We start from the raw sequence: 22,216 nt of genomic DNA, 5'->3' as shown, positions 1-22,216 counted from the left end.
CATTTTTAAGACCTAGATTTTCTATAATTGTGGCAATGTGAACATTTTTCCAGTAGAGGTCGCCCCACAGCGGTGTGACTGAATATATGCTATACACTCACCAAAGAAAGAACAAAGTAAAAAAAAATAGAAGAAAAAAGGTTAAAATATAAAAGGAGAGAATGAGCAGAGCCAAATAAGAAAAATACACATTTACATTCAGAAATGGTTTTGGTGTAAGATGCTATCATTAGTAACATTTACTTTATGGACTCTTACCAATATGTTGGTTACAGGTGAAAGAAAAAAAAAAAAAATAGTTAAAAATAAACTGGTAATGATGAAGATTATAGAGCAATTTCAGTAAACAAAGCGTGGCCTGTTAAAGCAAATAAATATGGCACCAACCGTAAAAAAAAAGAAAAAAAAATATTTTAAGTAACAGGTTCCAACTTGCACATTTGAAGAAGAGTGGAGTGGTTAGCAAGCATTGCCAGCAGAGAGCAACATAAACAGACTGTCTCAAAGCCTGCCCACAGAAAACATAACGAGCAGGGGGTCCAGGCGGAGATTTGCATATGGCACCCTCTCCCCAGACCTACACGGGTCCAGGTTCCAGCAGACGTCACTGGTCGATGGTCTTTGTTTTCTCTCCACCTCCCGGAGGAGGAATACAAGTTTATCCTGCAGCCAGGGACGGGACGGTCGGGCTCCTCCGCCGCTGCTCTCCTCCGTCCGTGGGCGTGCAAACTCGACTTTCTGTCCTGTATGGTGGACGTCTTGCTCAACACTTCTTTCTTGGATGATATGGGGGATCGTTCAAAAAGTAAGATAGGCTACTTTCATTTTGAGGAACATTTACTGTTTATGTCTATTTTAACTCATTTGAAATATAATTTCTCGATCTTTTTTTTAAATTATTATTATTTTATAAACACAGCGAAATTAACACTTGGGAAAAACACGTGGATTGCAATGTAATTATTCATATAAGATTTTTTTTTTTTTTTAATCTGCGAAATAACCTTGCATGATATGATCAATAATATTTAGCTTCTGCGTCTACAATATTCTAACGCCGCAGCTAATATTGAAGGAACGGCGTTCGTGTTTGTTTTTGCGTCGGTTTCTTATAGGTTACAGTGGATCCAACATGCATTTCATTAAAGTTTCACATTAATGTATTTCCTTTTCGTAGAGAAGTCGGGAATCGCAATGTGCGTGGGTTGTGGAAGTCAGATACACGACCAGTACATCCTGAGAGTTTCCCCGGACCTGGAGTGGCATGCAGCCTGCCTCAAGTGTGCAGAGTGCAACCAGTATCTGGACGAGACGTGCACTTGCTTCGTCCGGGACGGAAAGACTTACTGTAAAAGAGATTATGCAAGGTAGAGAAGGCCACTGTGGAAGTTTGTGAAATGTATTATTAATAACATTAAGTAGGCTATAATAATAAGAACAACAACAAAGAAGAGTAGCACGCAATGGGTTTCAGTAATTGTGCTCACTTGCACATGCTGAGAAAAGACATTGAGCTATTCAGTAACAAATCCATATCTTTATGTATCTTTCTCAGATTGTTTGGCATCAAATGTGCAAAATGTGACTTGGGCTTCTGCAGCAGCGACCTGGTGATGAGGGCCCGAGGCAATGTGTATCACATGGAGTGTTTTCGGTGCTCGGTGTGCAGCCGACACCTCCTGCCGGGGGATGAGTTCTCGCTGCGGGACGACGAGCTTCTGTGTCAGGCCGATCACGGCTTGTTGGTGGAGCGGTCCTCTGCAGGAAGCCCGCTGAGCCCCGGGAACATTCACACCAGACCGCTGCACATCGCCGGTATACAGCAGTTATTATTATGATTACGATGATGATGATTATTAGTATTATTTAAAATTCAGTTGTTGTTTTTTTTTTTTCTTTGCAACACATTGCAAATTTGTTGCTCAAATGATTTTGTTTTAACTTTTTTTTTAAATGTCTTTCCCTTTAGATTCCATTTCGGTCCGGCACCCACCTCACCACCGGAACCACGTCCACAAGCAGTCCGAAAAGACCACCCGTGTCCGGACCGTGCTCAACGAGAAGCAGCTGCACACGCTGCGGACGTGCTACAACGCCAACCCGAGGCCGGACGCCCTGATGAAGGAGCAGCTGGTGGAGATGACCGGCCTGAGCCCCAGGGTGATCCGGGTCTGGTTCCAGAACAAGCGCTGCAAGGACAAGAAGAAGTCCATTCTGATGAAGCAGCTTCAGCAACAGCAGCAGAGCGACAAAACCGTACGTGGAGTGCAGTTCTTGATTCTTAAAACTTTATCAAGACGAGCAACACTGTAGCTATTTCTTGATACAATAGAGAATTAGATAACGATCAGATGATGCCTTGTTTGCAACAACAAAAATGATCATATCGATTAGGGCCTAGTAGTTAAAACATTTTAAGACACACTTTGGAGACAGAGGCATCTAAATTAATAATTAAGAGTAAATAAAAATATAAAGTGAATGACATTCTTTAAAAAAAATTAATTTCGTTTTTTTTCATGGAACGCATGTTTGCGTTCTTTCCTTCCTAATGAAAGTGCTCTGTTCTGCAATGATATTTACTTATTTAATTATTTTATATTCTTTTTGATAGATTGTGATTGCAGTATTCCCTAACTGCGCAAGATCTTAATGAACTATTTTTCGTTCCCTGCCAGAATCTGCAGGGCCTGACAGGCACTCCTCTGGTGGCTGGGAGTCCGATCCGGCACGACAACGCCGTGCAGGGGAATCCAGTGGAGGTGCAGACCTACCAGCCTCCCTGGAAAAGCCTCAGCGACTTTACCCTGCAGACCGACTTGGACCAGCCTGCTTTCCAGCAACTGGTGGGCTACATTTGCATTCATAAGAGTGTTTTAAAATGCATGCAAAACACACAGCTGTATAGTTGCATGAAAAGAAAGGAAGAAACTGTAGCATATGCATTATAAGCCAGGAACAGATTTTGCAGCAAAAAAAAAAAACAACAAAAAAAAACGCCTAAAACTGTGATTTTTCTTGCAATTTAGAAAAATTAGAAACGGACAAAAAAAATTAGCTTGACCTTAATTATAAACTCCTAACCAAAATAAAAATCACAATATGATATCATCTTTCACTTGACTGATCCAGGCTGTTTCGCCCATAGGTTTCTTTCTCTGAGTCGGGCTCTTTGGGAAACTCCTCGGGCAGCGACGTGACCTCCCTGTCGTCTCAACTACCGGACACACCGAACAGCATGGTTCCGAGTCCCGTCGACACGTGAGGAGGCGTCGGGGTCAGCTGGAGGCCCCCACCTCCAACCCCCCCCCCCCAACACCCGAGCTCTCAGCCTCACCATCCAAACAAGGAAGCGCAAAAAGACCCCGTTGACATTAAATGGACCAGGATGGATTATGCTGCAGGACAGATTCGCGCAGGTCCAAACTGGGAGGACTGGAGGTCTGACTGCATCCTGGATACACAGCTGTAGATGAACACGAGGGGTTTTCCTCCTGTAAAGAAAAAACAAAAAAACAAAGAAAAAAAAAAAACGTGCCAATAGCTACCTGGATATACTGGGAAGAATGTGATGGGATTCAAGCACATAAAGCCCATGCTGGACGTCTGAACGTCAACGATTCCAGTATGTTTGTCAGAGAAACGCAACCTGTGTAGATGTGCATGATAAGTTTCACTAGACTGTTGTAAATTATTTGGATCAGATGAAAGAGGTGCACCTCTCGCCTTTCTTATAGTAAAATAAGTTATTATTATTTATTATGAAGGCAAACATAACTGATCTTATAAATAAAACAATTGCTTACTGCATGCATAATCAATTTGTCAATTAATAAGTTAAAAAAATATATATAATTTTTTTTTTTTCTTTGAAGACAAGTGGACAAAATGAATGCTGGTGTCAGAGCAGGTCAAACTAAACAAACAAACAAAAAAAAGTTAATGTTTCGATATATAAATTGCCTATGAATAGTGAAGCTTGCGGGAATAAGAAGAGTTTGGTTTATTAATTTAACTAAAAAGTTATGGGGATGACGTCATTCGTTGTAAGGTTGTTCCTTAGCGACGATTGCAGCCGATGTGTTTTGGTGAAATTAGACAGATTTTAGCTGAAATTATGTCGAAGTTGTAAGTTCTAAAGATAACACCGATTTGGAAGAATTCTCAAGACGTTCCAATTTACTCCAATAACGCAAGCAATTTGAAGAAAAAAGCTAAACAATAATTTTTTTTAAAGAGTTATAAATAGAAATCAAAGCTGAATTGTCTTTGTGAATTGTGAATATAAAAAAGAGCGAAATAATATGCTGAATGTTCTAACCGTGATGAGGATAATAAACAGACGGACAAATAATAATAGTTATTCCTATAAAGCAAACTAATTTTTCCTATGATAAACAATTGATCAAATAAGACAAATAAGTTACTTTTTAGTTGAAAATGGGGTAAAATTAATTAGTTGCGCGTGTCAGAGGAAGTAACGCATCGACTCCAAATTTAGGACAAACCTCAGAGATCTTACCTTTTGATATTGCTGGGCTGATTTATGAACAGCGACATTTGCGCATGTTTGAAGAGTTTGTTCAGAAAAGTGTTAAGAAAAAAAATCAGTAAAACTGGGAATGACGCTACACCTCTGCGAAACGTAGGCCATGATTGCAGAAAAATGGTACAAGATGCAAAAGCGATAAATGAACCGGTAATAACCTCGCGTGACCTGTTTAAATTCGGAAGTGGAAGTAGGCCTTGTTAGGTTTCCAACAGCAGAAAGATTTTTTTTTTTTTTTTTTTTTTTTTTTTAGGGATTCTGGAGATCAACTAATTAATTTCAAAACAACTAAAGTTTGCTGAAAACGTTAACTAAAAAAAAAAAAAAAAAAAAAAAAAGCGTACACCAGCCCCTAATAAGATTAATATATTATACAGCGAATCGTTGAAATGGCAGAAAGTTTGCAGCTGGAAACATAAAAGGCTGTTGCAACGTAACAAAGCTGGCGTCGGGTTTGGCTTTGACATATTTTTATATCCGATATAATCTGCTTATGGTTTCTGAGCCAAGTGGATCAGTGACTGATCGCTGGCAAGATATTATTAAGCTTTTGCCCCGTGTCACGGGTCAGCGAATCAGACACAATAGGTTGCGGCTGCTCTGTCGCTGCTGCTGCTTTAGGGGTTTTGGATATTTACGTTGGCTCTCTTTTCTAACATGACGGCCCTTTGCAGCCATGCAGGTTCAAAGCAAACTTTGCACGGGATTGCTGGAGTGATTTAAAGACACATTGGCTTCTACTTGGACAACAGCAATAGTACCATAGGCTACAAGAGTTGAGGCCTGTATTATTGGACTGCAAGTCTAGACGGTGTTCAGGCAGCGGCGGCCCCTTATCTGCATCTGGCATCACCTGTAAGGGATCCACTGAGTGGACTCTGAGCTAAACGCGCCGGAGCGCAGCGCTGAGGGGACTCCCATGCAGCCTGCGGACGCATCCCGGCGTGTCTTCAGTTTATTTTCATTCCAGCAGGAATCCTGAGCGACAAATAGCCGCTGGACAGGAGAGCACGCGGGTCAAGCCGGGAAATGACACACTACACCTCAGCAATTTGTTGGGGAGGATCGGCTTTTATCAGCCAGGGAAAAGGAGCCCCATTGAAATTAAAATATATATATATTTTTAAAAAAAGCAAAAAAATAAAATGAAAATAATAACAGCCCACCCACCTCCACTAGATTGGGAACTAGACTAAATATGCCAAATATTTCAATGCAGCAATAGCTCATCTTACAAAAATACACATTCGTAAAATATTAGATAACGTAGAAAAAAAAAATGTCCACATACAAACCATAAACTTTTGAGATAGCCTATGCGTTTCAGCAATATATCATTTGAACATTTAACAGGCCCCAGATTTCAGCATTACTGATTTAAAGCGAACTTGAAAGAGCTGGAAGATGGTACCACTTTCACAGCGGGGAAAATAAGAGGCTCATGTTTGAATGTTTAGATCCCTACATTTCTCAAATACACATTCTGGCACACTTATTCCGCTCTGGGAAAAACAAGACTACTGAATAAAAAATAAATAAAAAAAATTTAATCGACATTACGTGTATGACAGTCACTTCATTCCGGTGACTTTTGTAGTTGTGCACAAGCACATATTCTACTTACTGAGGGACTGATTAGGTTATTACCTGGACCCAGACCGGTGGAGAGCATGCCAAGACGCATGGCAGTTATGACTGAAAATCAGGGTTAGTCTATCCCAAATTATTTTTATTTCAAATCTGAGAAAAAATGTCAGTTTCTCTTTACTCAAATACACCCTTTCAAATGGCAGTCAGATGAGATAAATCTTTCAGATGTGTATCATTTGCAAAGCTGTGCATATCCATATGTCCATCTATGGAGGTGTTCCTTGTGTTTAAAATAAATCAGAGAAACAAGCGGACAGATAGTATTTTGAATAACTTTATTAACTGAAATATATTAGCTTGTAAATGACACCTTGAACAACATGAAAACAATGACAAATTATGAAATTAAACATAAATCGTAAATATTTTCTGTATAACACTATGACTGGCAACATAAAGACCAGATAAACCATTTAGGTTCTTGTGATACAAAAACACAAATAAATTAACAGAAACAGTACAGAAAGTAATTGGCAAATTATAAATAACAGTATAAGAAAATGTTTTTTTCCCCTACTAACCGCACAACAGGAAGAGGTGGATTGAAATGAAACGTTCAAACAGTAAATGAATTATCTGAAGAGCAAATATCTATTTTTTTAACATAGTGCATAAATAACTTAAAAATAAGTTATTTAGACTAACACTACATACATATTAACTTGTAAATTGCTCCCACAAACAGAAGAACAATGTCATTACACTGTAAAAACCTCACAGATCTTTCGAATGAACCGTCAACTTTCAAATGACACAACAAACCATTCTGAGTCTACATCCAATAAATTAGCAGAAACCGTACTAATGAAAATGACCGGCAAATTCTAAATAACTAAATGTATCCTATTTCTATGAATTGCACAAACGAAATAGATTGAAACGACTCAAGCCGTAAACTGACTAGTTGAATAGAAAGTAACTTGTATCTGTAAGCAGTATTTATGCTCATACAACACACTTGTCATATTGTAAGCTCCTCCTGTCAACAATAACAATGTAATACCTTGCAATACAAAGAGATGAAAAAAAAAATTAGTGGAGTAGTTAACGCATAAGTAACCACCAAAATACAACAAATTAACAGACAGTACTGATGAGAATGCTTGGCAACCTGTATATTAAAGTATAGTTAAATGTTTTATTTCTATTAACTGTGCAACGGAAACAGATGAATGCAAAACAACGTAAACCATAAACGGACTATAGTAAAGTGTTCAAACTGTAAAGAACAAATAAGACGCTTTTGTGCAAATTCTCTCTTTTGCATCAACAAGATTTCCAAGAAATCAAAATGGATGCAACGCATAAGGCTTCGACCTATTTACATTTGACAAAGTCTAAAGATAAATCTCTGAATGAAAAGACTGTCACCAAGAAATTACCCTCTGCAAGTGTTTAACTGTGCTTTTTTTTTTTAATTCGGAGGACAAGAGTTCAACTCCATCACTCCTCCTGCTTCTTGAGGAAAAACTGCAGGGCTGAGTCCCACTGATCTCTTGGAAAGCGGTAGGACAGCAGGCAGTCATTCTGCAGACATCGGGTAGCTGCACAGGGAAAAAAGGACAACCATATATACACAGCGCCTGACAGAAATCCTTAATCTGTTAGAGTAGAATTTCTCCAATTAAAGGGACAAAATGTCCTGTTTAAAAAACAAGACACAAGCTGGAAGAAACTCAACAGTATTATCTTAATAGAATAACTTACCGCTCTTATATATCTTACTCTCCGAGTCTTTCTCATTTGGAACACAGTCCTAGGAAAAATGAGAAGCTCTGTAAGTGAGGATGCAATTATAATTCATGAAAAAAATTTAATTACTTTTCTTAGTTATACAACAAAAGCAAACAAAGTCCCTCTAAATGAAGGAAACGTTGAAGGTGATGTGACAGTTCCATCTCACTGTGATTTACTCAGCTATCCAGGATTAAGTTGCTCCACTCGGAGGAATGTTCCTGAGCTTAACACGGTTGAGGGCAGCAGGGCAAGACGCCATGCATTATTGGTTTGTTTGAAAGAAATGACAATGGCTTGTCTCCCTTTGAATGGAAGTTAATCGGTGTTTAAACAGCGGTGGCTGCAGCGTGGCGAGGAGGGCTTGTTGTCAGAGGAAGATGAAGGAGAAGAGATGTTTGCTGGGAGTTGAACCAGTGGCAGGTAAATCCACCGTGAAGGAATCCATTTGTCTTGGTAAAAGCCTGCCGGCTGCAGATTCACCGGCGGCCCCGTCCGCCGCTCGTCAATTAGCTAATGTACTGCTAATGTGATTGAATTGTGCGAGGTGTGTGTATTAACCTAATTTCGATAGCTTATTTAAAAACAAGTTGCTCCGAGTCATCAGCAGGTTGGATGAATAAATTATCCAAGTCCATTTTTGTCTGAAAACATCTGGTAACATTGCATGACTTTTACGTTTCTTTTTTATTTATTTATTTATATTTTTTACCTGAATGAAGGTAGCCAGCAGCACGCAGCTCATCTCCTGCTGCAGGATCGCCTTGTTGTGAGAGTTGTTGTAACAGGCCGAGATGAGGGTTGGAAACAACACTCTGATAAGACGTGGGTGGCTGAAGTACTGGAAGGGCAACTGACAAAGTTTCTGCAGAACGCTGGGCTGGCGGCCAGACTGCACTATCACCTGGAACACACAACGAGCGAGTAGTCAGTCACTAAAACCCGTCAGTGGCACTGCTGGTTGTAAATCAGCACCCGCCGCCCCTCCCACACGTAAATCTGCCACTAAAACAACACACAAACAGCCATTAGGAAGAGACCTGAGGGGCAGAGCCTCCCACTGCACAATTACAGACTATAAAAAAAAAAAAAAAAACAATGGTGGGGATGTTTTTGCAGCACGTCAACAGTATGAGCAGAGCAACAGGGGGAGAAAATTGGAAGCGCAAACTGATGTTGTCATTAGCAATTCAAACTTAACTTTCAAGTCTCAGCTTAAGCTTCAAAGCACAGAGTCGGCGCAGGAGTTGAGCTCGGGTTAAGAGGGCATTCACAGTGCAACCCGGGCATGAAGGGGTGGAGCTGGAGGTGAAAGACCTGGTGTGCAAACTTCTACTAAGATCTTCCAGAAAGGAGCAAAGCCATTAACAGCTCCGCTCAGTTTTTCTCCGCTTTTTGTGAAGCTTTGGACCCACCAATGGAGTTTTGATCATTTGGATTTCTCTTTAGGAATTGCAACCTAAGATGGTATGAGAAAAGTACTGAGAATGTTTATGTTTTACAATTTTGACAATGTCATCATTATGAGGGAGCAGCTGCTGATAACAGGATTTTCATATTATTTTACAACAAAACTCAAAACTATTAAGCTGACATCTTAAAACAATATTGGATTAATTTAGCATCCAATATTAGCCATCGAAATGGCTAGCAAAAAATCAAACAGACATTCATGTACACACGTCCTAGAGCAGCGATTCCCAAACTTTCATGCTTTCGGGCCAAAGCAAAAGAGGAAGAAACTCAGGATTCTTTACTTGGTAATAAGCTCTGTTACCAAATAAAGTTGATTTATCAGGGAATATTTTAGTAGTATTCAGTACAGAGTGTCTTCATACACACAAAAGAAGTCACTCACTGGAACTTCACTGGACCCCATTTTTCACTAGAGCTCAAAAGTGAGGTCCAAACCTAATGAGCCGGTCATCTCCCCTGAACTTGAGACGGCCATCATCAACCATCTGAGAGCCAGGAGGGTCAACATGCTAAATCTTGGCTGCGCAGGTTTACAGGTACAGGCCGACAGGACCGGTGACTTAACATCAATGGAAACCAGAAGGCTGCGTTGAGGTCCCACAGTCCAAGTGACATAAATCCAAAAGATTTACAAGATTTTAACAAATACACACTAGTGCCCTTTCATTGGCTCCTCCCCCCACTTTCTGACAATGCACTCCAAGTTTGAGGCGCAGGATAAACAAAGCGATAAGTCATTGCTTTTATCAGTTTAAAGAGAGGCGCCGCGGAGTTGCCCTCTTTTTTTTTGTGTTTGCGTTTCAAAGAACACAAAACAGTTTCATTTCCGATCATCACTTCTACTGAAATGCTGGAGCATTTTTAAGGATTTTTGGAACAAACTAGACTTTGATTTTTACTAGTTTAGATACTGACCTGCCTATGTTAATATTTCTATGCTACTTTTCACCGCACCAGTGAATTAGTTACATTTTATCTTGACATCCCATTGGAAAACGGAAAGACTTCATTTAGACAGCTAAATACTCCAAAATGTGTACTCCAAATATAATTATGCAACAGCAGAATACATTTCACCATTCTACCGTTTGAATTTATAGCATTTATGTACAATAATTTAATGCCACAGTATGTAGTAGATGTTTGAGGTGGAGGCAAACTCGATCTCTTCAGTCTTCAGCTGCTTAAACAAATTGTCCAGCCTCAAGTGCCTGACGGAGAAAGACGTAAAAACAAAAGCTGGTGGTGGAGAGAGTCTGGAGATAGACAGAACTGTCAGTTTTCCAGGTGAAGAGTCACAACAGGACCTAAAACAACATCCATACTGAAACTAAGCAGTTGAGGCATCTCCAGCTCAATGCTCAGCATCATAAAACTAACAACTGGGCTCTGAATCTGTGCATCTGGTCCACGTTTAACAGGGAATCCTGAGAAAACTCAAGTGCCGTGGCTGCTCTGTTCTTTCTTAAGTTAGAAGTCCTGGCTTTTTTTAAACAGGTTTATAGTGCTTCGACCGCATGACTTCCCCAGTCTGCGACCACAAAGAGTGTGTAAAATTAATGTTCTGAAACAAACAAATTCCTGGCGAGACCTTTCGTGGAAGCAGAGTCAATAACAGGTGATAAAAACAGCCATATTTTACCTGACAATTAAAATAAAACATTTCTTGCTTAACACTCTCTTGAAAAAAATAGTGTATTTACATAAGATGCAGAGCTTAACACGTAAGGGTAGTTTTATAGGTGTTGCTTTTTCCAGACACCCCCAACACCTTAGGAGGAACTGGAGGTAAAGTAGGGCCATATATCTGACACTTGAACTCACAATACAAACCAGATCCAGTGGAACATCTTTACTGATAACACAGGCAGCAGAGCAGACACACACAGTTACCGTTTAGTGTTTTTTTTTTTTTTTTTCAAAGACTTCTACAATGGCTGTGTAAACTTCATTCAGACTACGCTAGTGGCAGACATTGACAAAGCCACTTCAACTTCAGGTTTAAGGTACCCGTCAGTTTTAAAACCCTGTGAAACCCTCTGTTTACGCAATAAAACTAAATAACTCTTATTTATCTCTATGAGCAAATGCTGTCATTCCAACATAGATTCTGCTGCTGATTACTGGGCTCTGAAACTAACCTGACAACAGTGTTACAAATGAAAACTTCACGCTGAAAGGTTTATAGGGATTAAAAACATCCGCTGCTTCACTTACAAAGTTTGTTGGACCTGAATTCACCCTTAAAGCGGAGTGTAAATCATGTACCAAGCTAACAATCGGGCATTCTCCTGCCAGTTAGTGGAGAGTGCGTGAACGTCAGTGTTCCTCTGTCTCTGTTTACTCTGCTGGGTGATGCAGTTAGTGTATTCCCCGCTGCTGGCTCCCGATGGTCTGCACGAGCTACACTTACCCTGCAGGCAGAGGGCTTGGTTGTCTTGCCAGTAATGGACTGCTGAAGGAAGAGTTTCGACATCAGGTTAACAGGAATTATAGACCTTAAGCTTGACTCTGGCCTGCAGGGTGAAGGAAACGCCCTCAAAGAGAATGGGAAGAAGAGGACTGACCCCACAGATAAGGCTGAGTTCTGGTGCATGTTCAACATTCTGTCAAGAGATGATCCACAGCCCACTTCTGCCACAATTAGAGATATTATGGCAGATTTTGTAAAGCTGTGATGCAAATCTGGTACAAATTTTGTCTGACTGTACCAAATCTCTTCATGTAATATAAAAACAAAACAAAACAAGCTAAATTCATGTTTTTCTATTTTCTAGGTTAATTGAAAATTTGACGAATATATTTACTACTTAAACTTTACAGTTTCATAAGTTTAGGTTAGAAACTGTTTATCTTAAACTTAAAAGAAATTAAAAAAATGTATTTACTACTACTTTACAAAAAGCATTGCTTGCAAATTTGCTGATTATTTAGCTGTTATCTTAACATGAACATGTTTACACAGTATTTTAAATTGTCTTCAGCATATTTAAAATTAATATCATTTGTAGTATTACTAAAACAGTAATGCTACTGTTATAACTCTATTTTCTTTATTAACTTTGGAACTCTGGTCAGTCTTTTTGTAATCTCAAAGTCATTACATTCAGAATAGGAAACTCTCAAAAATGACAGGACAGAGCAACCTTTCTGTAATATGTTCAGCTTCCTGTTATCTTCCAACATCTAAATCCTGCTTGCAGCAGCCCAAATTAATAGTCAACTTGTTTCCATAGAAATATATTGTCCACAATGTTCCAACATCCCTTGTGCTTCAACTTTTAAACTCAAGGTAGCGAGAATAGCCAATCTAGTTTTCTTCCTATAATAGCAACATTCCAACTGAATAATCAGTCAACAAAACAAATTATTTTTTAATGATTGGCTAAAAAAAAATCCAGATTTTTAAAAAATAAATGTTTAATAAATGCATCAAAACTAAAAAGTCTGATGTTTTCCACTCTACCAATTAGCAAATCAACACCATATTCTTTCACTTTTTCTTGTGAGTGTAGGAATGATCGGTTAGAAAAATATGCAAAACTACATAATTTGCTTTCTTCTGGATTTCAAACTGCAACCTCTCCCAAGGTACTTTCAGCACATTTTTATTAATTTCTGTTACATTTAAAACCCTCACTTAAGCAAAGTTAAGACATACGAGTCAGCACAGTTAGCAGGTCAGCTCTAAAAATAACTAAATCTGGGCAGTAAAAGCCTGATTGGTGCAACTCTAACAAGCACAAAGAGGTCTCTGGATATAGCAAAGGACACAAACAATGCTGCATTAAAACAACCTAAAATAGAGAAGAGTGGTTTTGATGCTCATTTTCCTTGACTGGAACTGGTGGTTTTCCATGAGCTGAAAAAACAAACCCAATGTTTTTCTAAGATTTCCACACTCTAAAACTGCTTGTGTCTTTTTGAAAAGTAAGCCAGAATCAAGAGGGTTAACATTTCACCAGTTAACAATTACCATCTCATCAGCTATAAGACCCAACACATCATCACTACAGATGAATCATGAATGAATCACTGGAGATAAAGACATGAAGATTACCGGTAGATCTTTCTTCTAGCAGAAAAAGGAAGTACAGTAATTTGTTCCTGACAAGACATTTATTTAGCCGTGTTTGTTCATCACATCTCCACTGGCGCATTTGGGAGACAAAAACCACACACGGCTACATATGTCCCAATAAGCAGCGATGCTACTAGATAGACAAACAAACAAAAACATAAAAAATAAAACACATAATCCTAGTATATCACTCTAAGTTTTTTTTTTCTTTTTCTTTCTTTGCATGACAGTTGAATTACTCATGCCCGCTCCAAGCTGAGGGAATACATCCCGACGTATAGGTCTGCTTCAAAGTTCTGCTTTTTATGAGCAGCTCTATTTCTAAAGTATGTGTATAAACAAAAGCTAGTGTGCCGACAGTGAATCAGCAGTCTCTGTGACTGCAAAGGCCTCGGGTCGGGCCGCTTTTGTGTCCTGCCAATGCTTACATTAGCTGGAGAAAAGCTCAAGCTGCTCTAAATATTCCTTGTTGAAGCCATCCATCTTGGTGAAGAACTGAATGGACGCATTCCAGGAACTGGACCACTGGCAAAGATCAACTGTGTGAAGTTGGATTGGATCTTGTTTCCTGACAATCTATACTTAAATGTGTTTTCTTTTAAACCCACCAGCAAGGTGAAAGGAGTTTTGTTTTCGGTTCTTCGAAAGGAAGAAATGAAAAAAAAAATTTTCTTAATGCGAGCAAGAATTAAATATTCCTTGTTTGGCTGTCGTTTAGACTTAAATTGCATCAGAACTTATTCAATTATTTATTTTATTACACTAACTGGATTTAAAATGAAGGATGGTTAGATTTATTCATTCTAATAATGAAAAACAACAAGCTTCAGGAGGAAATTTTAAAGATAAATAAAGCAAAAATGAAGTAGTAATTAGCCAATAAACTGCTTTAGATTTAAATACAGGACATTGCTCGCGTGGGTCAGACTTAGCCTAATCAAAGCCCAGTCAACTGTAGCATGGCTAATCAGGGGCCCGGTAGACGGGCCATGCATGACAGCCAGCTACACAGCAGCCAGGTCTGCTTCATCACATCCTGCTCACTTCCACAGAGCCCCCTAAGTAGTTGTAACACTGGGGCAAGAATACTGCTCTGCTTTTCCAGGTGAGAACAAAGGCTCACTCTGTGGGACAATGAACGACACACAGACCAAAAGCAGGAAGGTGCCAAGGCATGAATCTTTAAACGGGTGCTTTTTGTTACAATTACAAAACTACACCCTTTTTCTGACAAATAATGCATGAGAGGAACAATAGTAAGATGATATCATCAGCCTATTCCCCCTAAAATCGACAACTTTACACTCCTCAAAAGATCCCTGAGCTCAATAAAAAAAAAAAAAAGAAAAAAGATGAGATCAATACTGAACAAATTTAACATGGGAGAGAACCAAAGCAAGAATCGTCCAGATTAATCATCATTTACAGGAGCATGTCCATAAATTAGAATGTCTCTGATGAATTCATTAATTTCACAAATTATATTCAAAAGTGAAACGCGTAGACAGACATACCCATTTTAAGCATTTCATATTGTTGTAGCACATATTCCGGATTCATCTTTGTGTTTGTGGCTCTTGAAGCACCGACTCCAGCAGCTGACCAAGTCTTGTGCAGCTCCTTTAAACTCTTGAACTGGTTTTACTTTACAATACTTTTCAAGAATAAAGGTATCCCTGTTGCTTACAACTTTTCTTCTCTCACAGTTCCACTTAGCTTTCCATTTCGGAAAATGACTCCCCAATACACCCATAACAAAACAGTTCTGCATTAAAACTAATTTTCCTCATGTAATAATGTTTTTTCCATTATGAATTTATAGATGAGGTTAACTTTTTCAACAGAATTTTATTTTTAAAATATTTTAATGCATTTGTAACCTCTGTAAATCACACCCGATATTTATAGATCTTGGCTGTCGTGCTGTAATTTCATTAATATGTATGCCTTTTTATGACACTTCTAAATATTTGTGAGACAAAGATAAGATAAAAAAACAAAAAAAACCTAAAATGATCACATTTATATAGCAAATGCCTATAATCTTTCATTATATTAATCATTTGATTTGAAAAACACAACAATAATCAGCAGTCTGAGTTGGGTGGTTTACCTGGTTGTCTGGGTGGTTAACAGTGAAGTATCCCACACAGATGATGACTTCGTGAAGCAGCTCTTCAGAGGAATGTTGGGTACAGTACCAGAGCAGCGAGCTGACGATGTGTCGGAACGCCAGAGAGAGGCCCTCAGCTCCAAGAACCGACTGGCCGAACAACGGACAAAACACATCAGTGAGCGAGCGGTCACTCCAATTTAAACGTGAGGTGATTTATTTAATTTCACCTTGATTATTTTTAAGTACCAAATAATACAACTACGCAAAGCAATAAAAGTTTAGAACTTCTGTTGGTGAGAATGTACAAGATATAGATAAAGAAGTAAATCAAACGGAGCATAAATGTAAAACAGCCAAATCCTCCTTAGAAGCAGAGATACAAGGAGGAGCTCAGAGAGTATTTATTAAACATGCCAGTGTGACAGAGCACCGTAAGATCATTGCAATTTGCACTAAAGGTTTGGGTGCGTTAAACAGCTGTAAACAATATCTGAGGCGCGGGTTGGAGGGCTAACAACCAAATTTAGGTGTTTTCGTTTTTGTTTCATCTCAGAGCTATTATAGGTATTAAATACGTATAATTACTTTAACAATTTAAAAATAAGAATAACAAAATTTGAGTTCGAAAGTCAGAAAAGAGGACAGATTTCCAAGATCCCAGATAAGATGCAGCTTACTCCATCCGATCGCATCCGTCACAATACAAGTCATTTCTATTTCATTCGACCCCTTAAATTCAGCCTTGAACACCAATTCGTGAGCTGATGCAGCAGAAGGGCGAGCCAGCGGCTTAAATTTTGATCAAGCGATCGCTACTGATATGTATAAGCTGTCGCAGAGAAGTAATGTGAAACACAAGGTGATTACAAGTCCCAGCCAAAAAAGCAACATAATTTAAAATGTTCATAAAACTTTGGCAGGGAAAATGCTTTCATTTCCAGCTGTTTTGAGTTGACTGAATATGGCGGGTCAGTGACAGGAAGCTGCTTCAAAGTAATTACCCCAAGGCATTAAAATAATTAACAGCATTCTGGCTCGCTTGTGTGGCTCTTAGTTTGTGTGGCAACTTAAGAAAGCAAAGCTGTCACGCTCTCCTCCACAGAGTGGGTAATGTATGGCTCCTTGTACAGTGATAATCACTTGTGTTTCATCCTAACTTCATCCACTGGGCTCTCTAATCCTCCCTGAGAACATGACCCGAGGTCAAAGGTTTCCTGTGTTTACGTTCACAGGTCAAATTAGTCCCACTGAGAACAACTTCTCTTTGAATGGCTAGCATTAACAGGCTTCAAGAATATGTTTATGTGGACCAGAGGGGAGATTTAAACACTTTTGGACAATATTATTGAGAACCTTCTACAAACACTTCAATGGAATTGTCATTTCATGATGTATGTCCATTTTGAAGGTATTGGCAGTAAAAATTTAAATGACGGTCTGCTACAAAAAAAACACACACACATATATATATATATATATATATATATATATATATATATATATATATATATATATATAAAAAGTAAAACAATTAAAGAAAAGTAAAATAAAATATAAAAAAACATAAATACCTGAAATGCCGATAGGTCAAGAATGGCAAAACTGTTGAGGAACCGGATGCCGTGTATAGCCACCTGGATGACCCCAGGGCCGTAGGGTTCTTGAGTCTGAGAGGCAGACTCTGGCGAGAAACTGTGGAGCAGGATGCAATAAAGGGTATGCACCACTCCCACCAGGTCAGTGGACTGCAAAACGGCTGTAAGTCCAGTTGGATCCTGCCGTTTATTGTCAAAAATATTGGGAGCCCTGGTGGAGGGAAAAAAAAATTATTCCGCTGTTTAACAGAAAATGAATATTTCAATTAGCAATAGAAGATACTTTTTTCAACTTTTTTTACAAAAACACTTAGAATGAACTTCGCCTGGGCCGTGTTGCATTGACATAGAATAAGATTAGACATTAACCATTTATGCTCAGGGGAATCCGGACAGCCTGGGCGAGACTGCAGAGGGTGTATGTGCTTATAACATTTTTTGCTGGCGATGAACTTTTAGAGTGATGCACTCTGCTGGAGAGGGAAAGTCTAGACCTCCCGTGAGGCAAGGTTTATAGCAAAAATCGCTTCATGGAAATTATTTAGATTCCTATAAAGCATGTCGAGAATTATAGATAAGACGTTCTTTGAATCTCTTCAATTGATATCAATCCCACATGTACTTAATTATATCCACAATATTGACAAGAGACGGGAAAGCAACATGCTGATCAGCAGAAATAAGACAAGGCAACAACTGATGACCAGCATGAAAAACATTTCACTTTCAGTAAATGCATAAAAAATAACATCAAACTGCAAGTTTACATTGTCTTACTGGCACACAGTCAGCCCACTGGTACCTAAATCTGCTTTGGCAAGGAATTTGGAGCAAATGATAAAAGGATCCGTTTTCACAGGTACCTCTCAAGAACATGTCTACAACTTTTGAAGACACTTTGTCTAAATGTGCCAAGTCAACTACACAGCTTCTTACCATGTGACACATAGGGACTGATTAGATGACATCTGAAGGCAATTTGTTGCACTGGATCTTATAAGGTATTGTTATTTCCCCCCTCATTTTTTTATGTGGTGCAAATTTTGAAACATCTCTCCTTTCAGTTTACTTTTATGAAATCCTTTGTGTTGGCCTATTGCATAAAATCCCAATTAAATAAAATGAAGTATATAGTTGTAATAGCCAAAAAATGTCATAAATTATTAAAGAGCTGAATACTTTTGCAAGGTCAGTTTGGCTTATACTTGAAGGTTTTTACTACCTTCAAGTATAAAAGGCATCCATAAATAAACTTTGATAGATAGCTATATAGATGTATTTCAAAATAAAAAATTTGCATTGTAATACTGTGTATCCAGAACATTTAAGTAGTAATTGCTGTTAATTAATTAATCTCGGGTATTGTGCGCCCAGTAAAAGCATTCAGCTACTGGAGTCAGACTATTTAAGACCCCTGCAGCAGCAGCAGCATCTATGATTTGCAGCCATGTACAACAGGAGTGTGTTTGACCTCGGGATGAAACCTGCAGTGCATGCTGATACTTGATGTTAGCCAACAGGCTTTGTGTGAAATATGCTGCTAGGCGAGAACAGAGCCTCTAAATGCGATTATAATCCCCTGACACAGCAACTGGCATGGTCCAAATATTTCTGTGGCCCGCTGAACGTTCTTATAGATGACATATAGGCTGTTAGCAGAACAAATCTTAGAACAGATGAGCTAAACAAGTACCGCATTACATCCCTTATTTTTTTTTTTCCAGGCAAAGCTTTCTTCCTAGTAGTCTTCCGTCACTATTTCTGTAACCATTAAATTTCAGCTTCGGATAAAAAAGAAACATCATGTTCTTCTGCAATGCTCAGAGTGGTTTTTTTTCCTTTGAAGTCAGGAATGGTGGTGCTTATGTCCCATGGTGTGACTGTGTGCTTAGCCTCTGTCAGCGGCGCCACTGAACCTCTCTGAGTGGAGGTCGCCATGGCACATGTGGGTGGGCTCCCCCCTGCACCGCAGACTAAGGTTTATGGTGAGTGACAGAGCACTGGGTCAAGTAGATCTCTATCTCTGTGTGCAGTAACGACAGCTTCGCCAGCTTGCTGGCTGGACTTTCAGAGGAACTACTAACTCTGTTTGAGTAACCATGAGATTGCCTATGGATCCCAGTGACAGAGTCTCTGCCATTACTTGCGCAAAGAGAAGTGTGTATTTGTCAGGGGAAGATCAAGACATTCCAGAAACATTTAAGCTGTCTAATAAAAGCTCACCGTCCAGTTACGACAAAGCACAGCTCACACATTCGGTTCAGCAGAGACGAGGCTTGTTCCAGAAAAGCAGACATCTTGGGGTGCTCATCTATAGGGCTTTGGACTGACAGGAAGCATCCATACAATTTGTCAATCAAGCCCATGTTTACTACGTAACTGAAAAAAGGAGAAGAAGAGAGAAAAACGTTACATGGTTTATTGCATGTGCTTCCAAAGAAAAACCTTTTTCTTTGTGAAAGGCTCTTTTACACAAGCAAACAAAGGCCTTTACTGTGCATACTCCCACTGCACTGCAACTGTAAGCCAATACCTCACCTAAGCCCTCCACCCCCAGCTATTACTGTGATATCTTCAATTTGTCTCTGCCAATGACAGGACTCATGATCATGTTCCCTGTACTCTTTCAGCCACAAATCACCCCTAATAGTATCATTAGACGGCTGTTGTGGCCCCTGTGCCAGCCCTGCTTTGGGCCCTTGACAGTCTGCTGACCCGGGGCTAGTCTTCTAGAAGATTCTGGTATGCAAGAATCATTTGAGTAAGGCAAGCTTATGAAAATCTAGAGTTTATGGCTGCTAGTCAAGGCTTTCACATCAGTGCTGGGATGACTACTGTCTCGTTTCCACCGAGTGGTACGGCACGCAAGTTATTTTGTCTGATTTTATTGTAAAAATGGTCCATACAATTGAAATTGACCCCAACCACACCATTCCTGAGCTGCCTTCATTTGGAACTCCTAGGACCATCGTACGGTGCGGTGAGAGTGGAGCTATTGGGTACAACAGTATTGATTCTGGGACAGAAAAACATCACTGCTTGCAACAAGCACAACACATGGGCGTTTGGATTTAACCCTGCCTGCCCACTGAGAGTCAAAGTGGTGGAAACTAGTAAAGTTAAGCCTTTTTGGTGGATTTTGATACCAGCTCGACACGTCTAAGACCCTGTGCACAGGTAAGCGATTTTGGGTGTATTCGACTTCTATTTGTTTTTCTCTAGACAACAGTCTTCCGCACAGGCCAGATTTGTGAAGAGCACAAAGGTCAAGTTGCCAACTATTTCCTCTACCTGAGCCGTGGGTTTATGCCAATCCGACTCAGTTACCATAGTCCCCTTGGCTGCTTCTGGGATTGATGCTCTCCTTTAACAGCATGGCTTTGTAGGTTTGCCATACACTTTCATTTTTAGGATTACGAACTGAACAGTGCTCTCTATTAGATGCTCACAGGATAGAATTATAAACCCATTCTCATTTTAACCTTCCCCATAACATTATTCTTGACCTGTTGTGTTCCAAGGTCTTCATTGTGCATCTTTGTGCAATAAAATGTGGAAATGTAAGAAGGCCCAGACGGGTCAACAAAATGAAAATGACAACAGCAGCAGCTAAAACTGAAGTCATAGTGGCAAGTTAGCAACTTCCGCTTTAGCATCAGTTCTGTTGTGACTTTTTGCTGTTGTTTCTTTGGCATTTGTTGACCCTTCTGGGCTGACGTAGAAATGGCTTAATGACAGTTTGGTATAATTAGAGCTGTAAAAACCGGAATGTATTCTTTCCGGTTTTTACCGGAAAGAAGATGTATGCATGGCTTTAATGTAGCCATGCATACATTAAAGGACAGTAGAGGTAAATCTTAGGTTCGTACTTGAGATCATCAGTCTGACGAGACAATTTTTCTCAGGCACCGCCCTGACTCTGGGGTTATGCCTGGGTCAGTGGATGAGATTGGTGTGCCTGTGCAGCTGCTCTGTCCAGATAAATCATTGCTTGTGGGAGGGATGGTGGAAAGACTTCACTAGTCTACAAAGTTTCAGGGTGTTGGGCCTGCCTTTTCTCATGGTCCACATTTCTCCATCACTACCACAACTCTTACAGGTCAACCAAACGGGGCTAGCCTAAATGCCAGGTTCAAGGGGACCTTTCTAAGCTGTGGAAGTGCTTGTTGTTTATGTGGATTTGTAAGCGCCACAGGAACTAATATTACTTAGAATGAGTTTCTGAATGTGTAAAAAAAAAAAAAAAAAAGAAAAAGAAAGAGGACATGCTGGAACCTGGCCAGAGTACAACTCATTCTCACACTACTCCCATTTTAACAAGACACCACTTGGATAATTTCCAAGCTTTCTGACATTTTCTTAGCCTATTCCTTACATATGACTTGCTCTTTAAGAAATCGGATGTTCACCAGCAGTAAAGAGGAGTTTGAAAGAAAGCAGGTAAAACGGGATTGAGGTAAGAAAAAGGAGGAACCATGTAGGAGGATGAAATGCCCAGAGTTGAATACAAAAGGATGAATACCTGATAAGATCTTGAAGTCGAGTGCTGTAGGACTCTACAGCAGAGCTATTGACCTTGGCACCTGAGGATGAAATCCAAAAGTTTTCACATTGGCCCGACTCAACAACGCAGAGAAACAGGGGCTTCAAAATGGCAGCAATGGTCTGAAGCAGGCCTGTTGTGAGCCCTTCAAAGACCTGTTTGTTTATGCTGCAGCCAAAAATGGATTTGTCTTCATCTGGAACATACAGCTGATGAAAAAGGAGAAAAAGAAAAGCATAACTAAGAAGCATTTGACAAAAACAACTCAGCAAAAACACAAGTGGAAGCTAATGTCATGTTAGACATTGTAGTAGTACTACCAAAGTGATACTACTTGGTTAGTAGAGACTATTTGGTCAACTTGGTTTAAAGGTCCATCAGTGAATGCAAAAGGTAATTCTCAAAGGCTTTAGTGTTTGGACAAACCTGAAGACGCACCAATCAGAGATTTGGTGATCACCTTCAGATCATC

The 22,216-nt window shown here is 39.5% G+C and overlaps 2 protein-coding genes across 6 annotated transcripts in view; one reads left to right on the top strand and one right to left on the bottom strand.

The window, feature by feature from the left end:
• Positions 1-659: 659 nt before the first annotated feature.
• On the top strand, positions 660-3,806 carry isl2a (ISL LIM homeobox 2a). 2 transcript variants are annotated; one of them, XM_008412295.2, is made up of 6 exons: positions 660-805; positions 1,178-1,367; positions 1,556-1,815; positions 1,970-2,256; positions 2,679-2,846; positions 3,149-3,806. In XM_008412295.2, the coding sequence occupies exons 1-6, from the start codon at positions 748-750 to the stop codon at positions 3,263-3,265; spliced, it is 1,080 nt and encodes a 359-aa protein (XP_008410517.2). In that variant the 5' UTR covers positions 660-747; the 3' UTR covers positions 3,266-3,806. The 2 variants fall into 2 exon arrangements, with proteins under 2 accessions (XP_008410517.2, XP_017160676.1); XM_017305187.1 differs by having other exon boundaries at positions 685-805; positions 1,183-1,367.
• Positions 3,807-6,457: 2,651 nt separating this feature from the next.
• Positions 6,458-22,216, bottom strand: part of scaper (S-phase cyclin A-associated protein in the ER) — a 65,472-nt gene continuing 49,713 nt past the window's right edge. For all 4 annotated transcript variants that reach the window (XM_008412297.2, XM_008412301.2, XM_017305238.1 and 1 more), the window contains 7 exons: positions 21,724-21,953; positions 19,425-19,580; positions 17,178-17,412; positions 15,604-15,753; positions 8,646-8,837; positions 7,907-7,955; positions 6,458-7,743 (listed from right to left, as the gene is read on the bottom strand). In XM_008412297.2, coding sequence (XP_008410519.1) covers positions 7,643-7,743; positions 7,907-7,955; positions 8,646-8,837; positions 15,604-15,753; positions 17,178-17,412; positions 19,425-19,580; positions 21,724-21,953 — 1,113 coding nt within the window. In that variant the 3' untranslated portion in view covers positions 6,458-7,642. The remainder of the gene's footprint in view (positions 7,744-7,906; positions 7,956-8,645; positions 8,838-15,603; positions 15,754-17,177; positions 17,413-19,424; positions 19,581-21,723; positions 21,954-22,216) is intronic.

This window comes from Poecilia reticulata, linkage group LG6 (assembly GCF_000633615.1).
Source record: "Poecilia reticulata strain Guanapo linkage group LG6, Guppy_female_1.0+MT, whole genome shotgun sequence".
Lineage (NCBI taxonomy): Eukaryota > Metazoa > Chordata > Actinopteri > Cyprinodontiformes > Poeciliidae > Poecilia > Poecilia reticulata.
The sequence above is the reverse complement of the archived record's forward strand: the minus strand, read 5'-3'. Positions and strand labels throughout refer to the sequence as shown.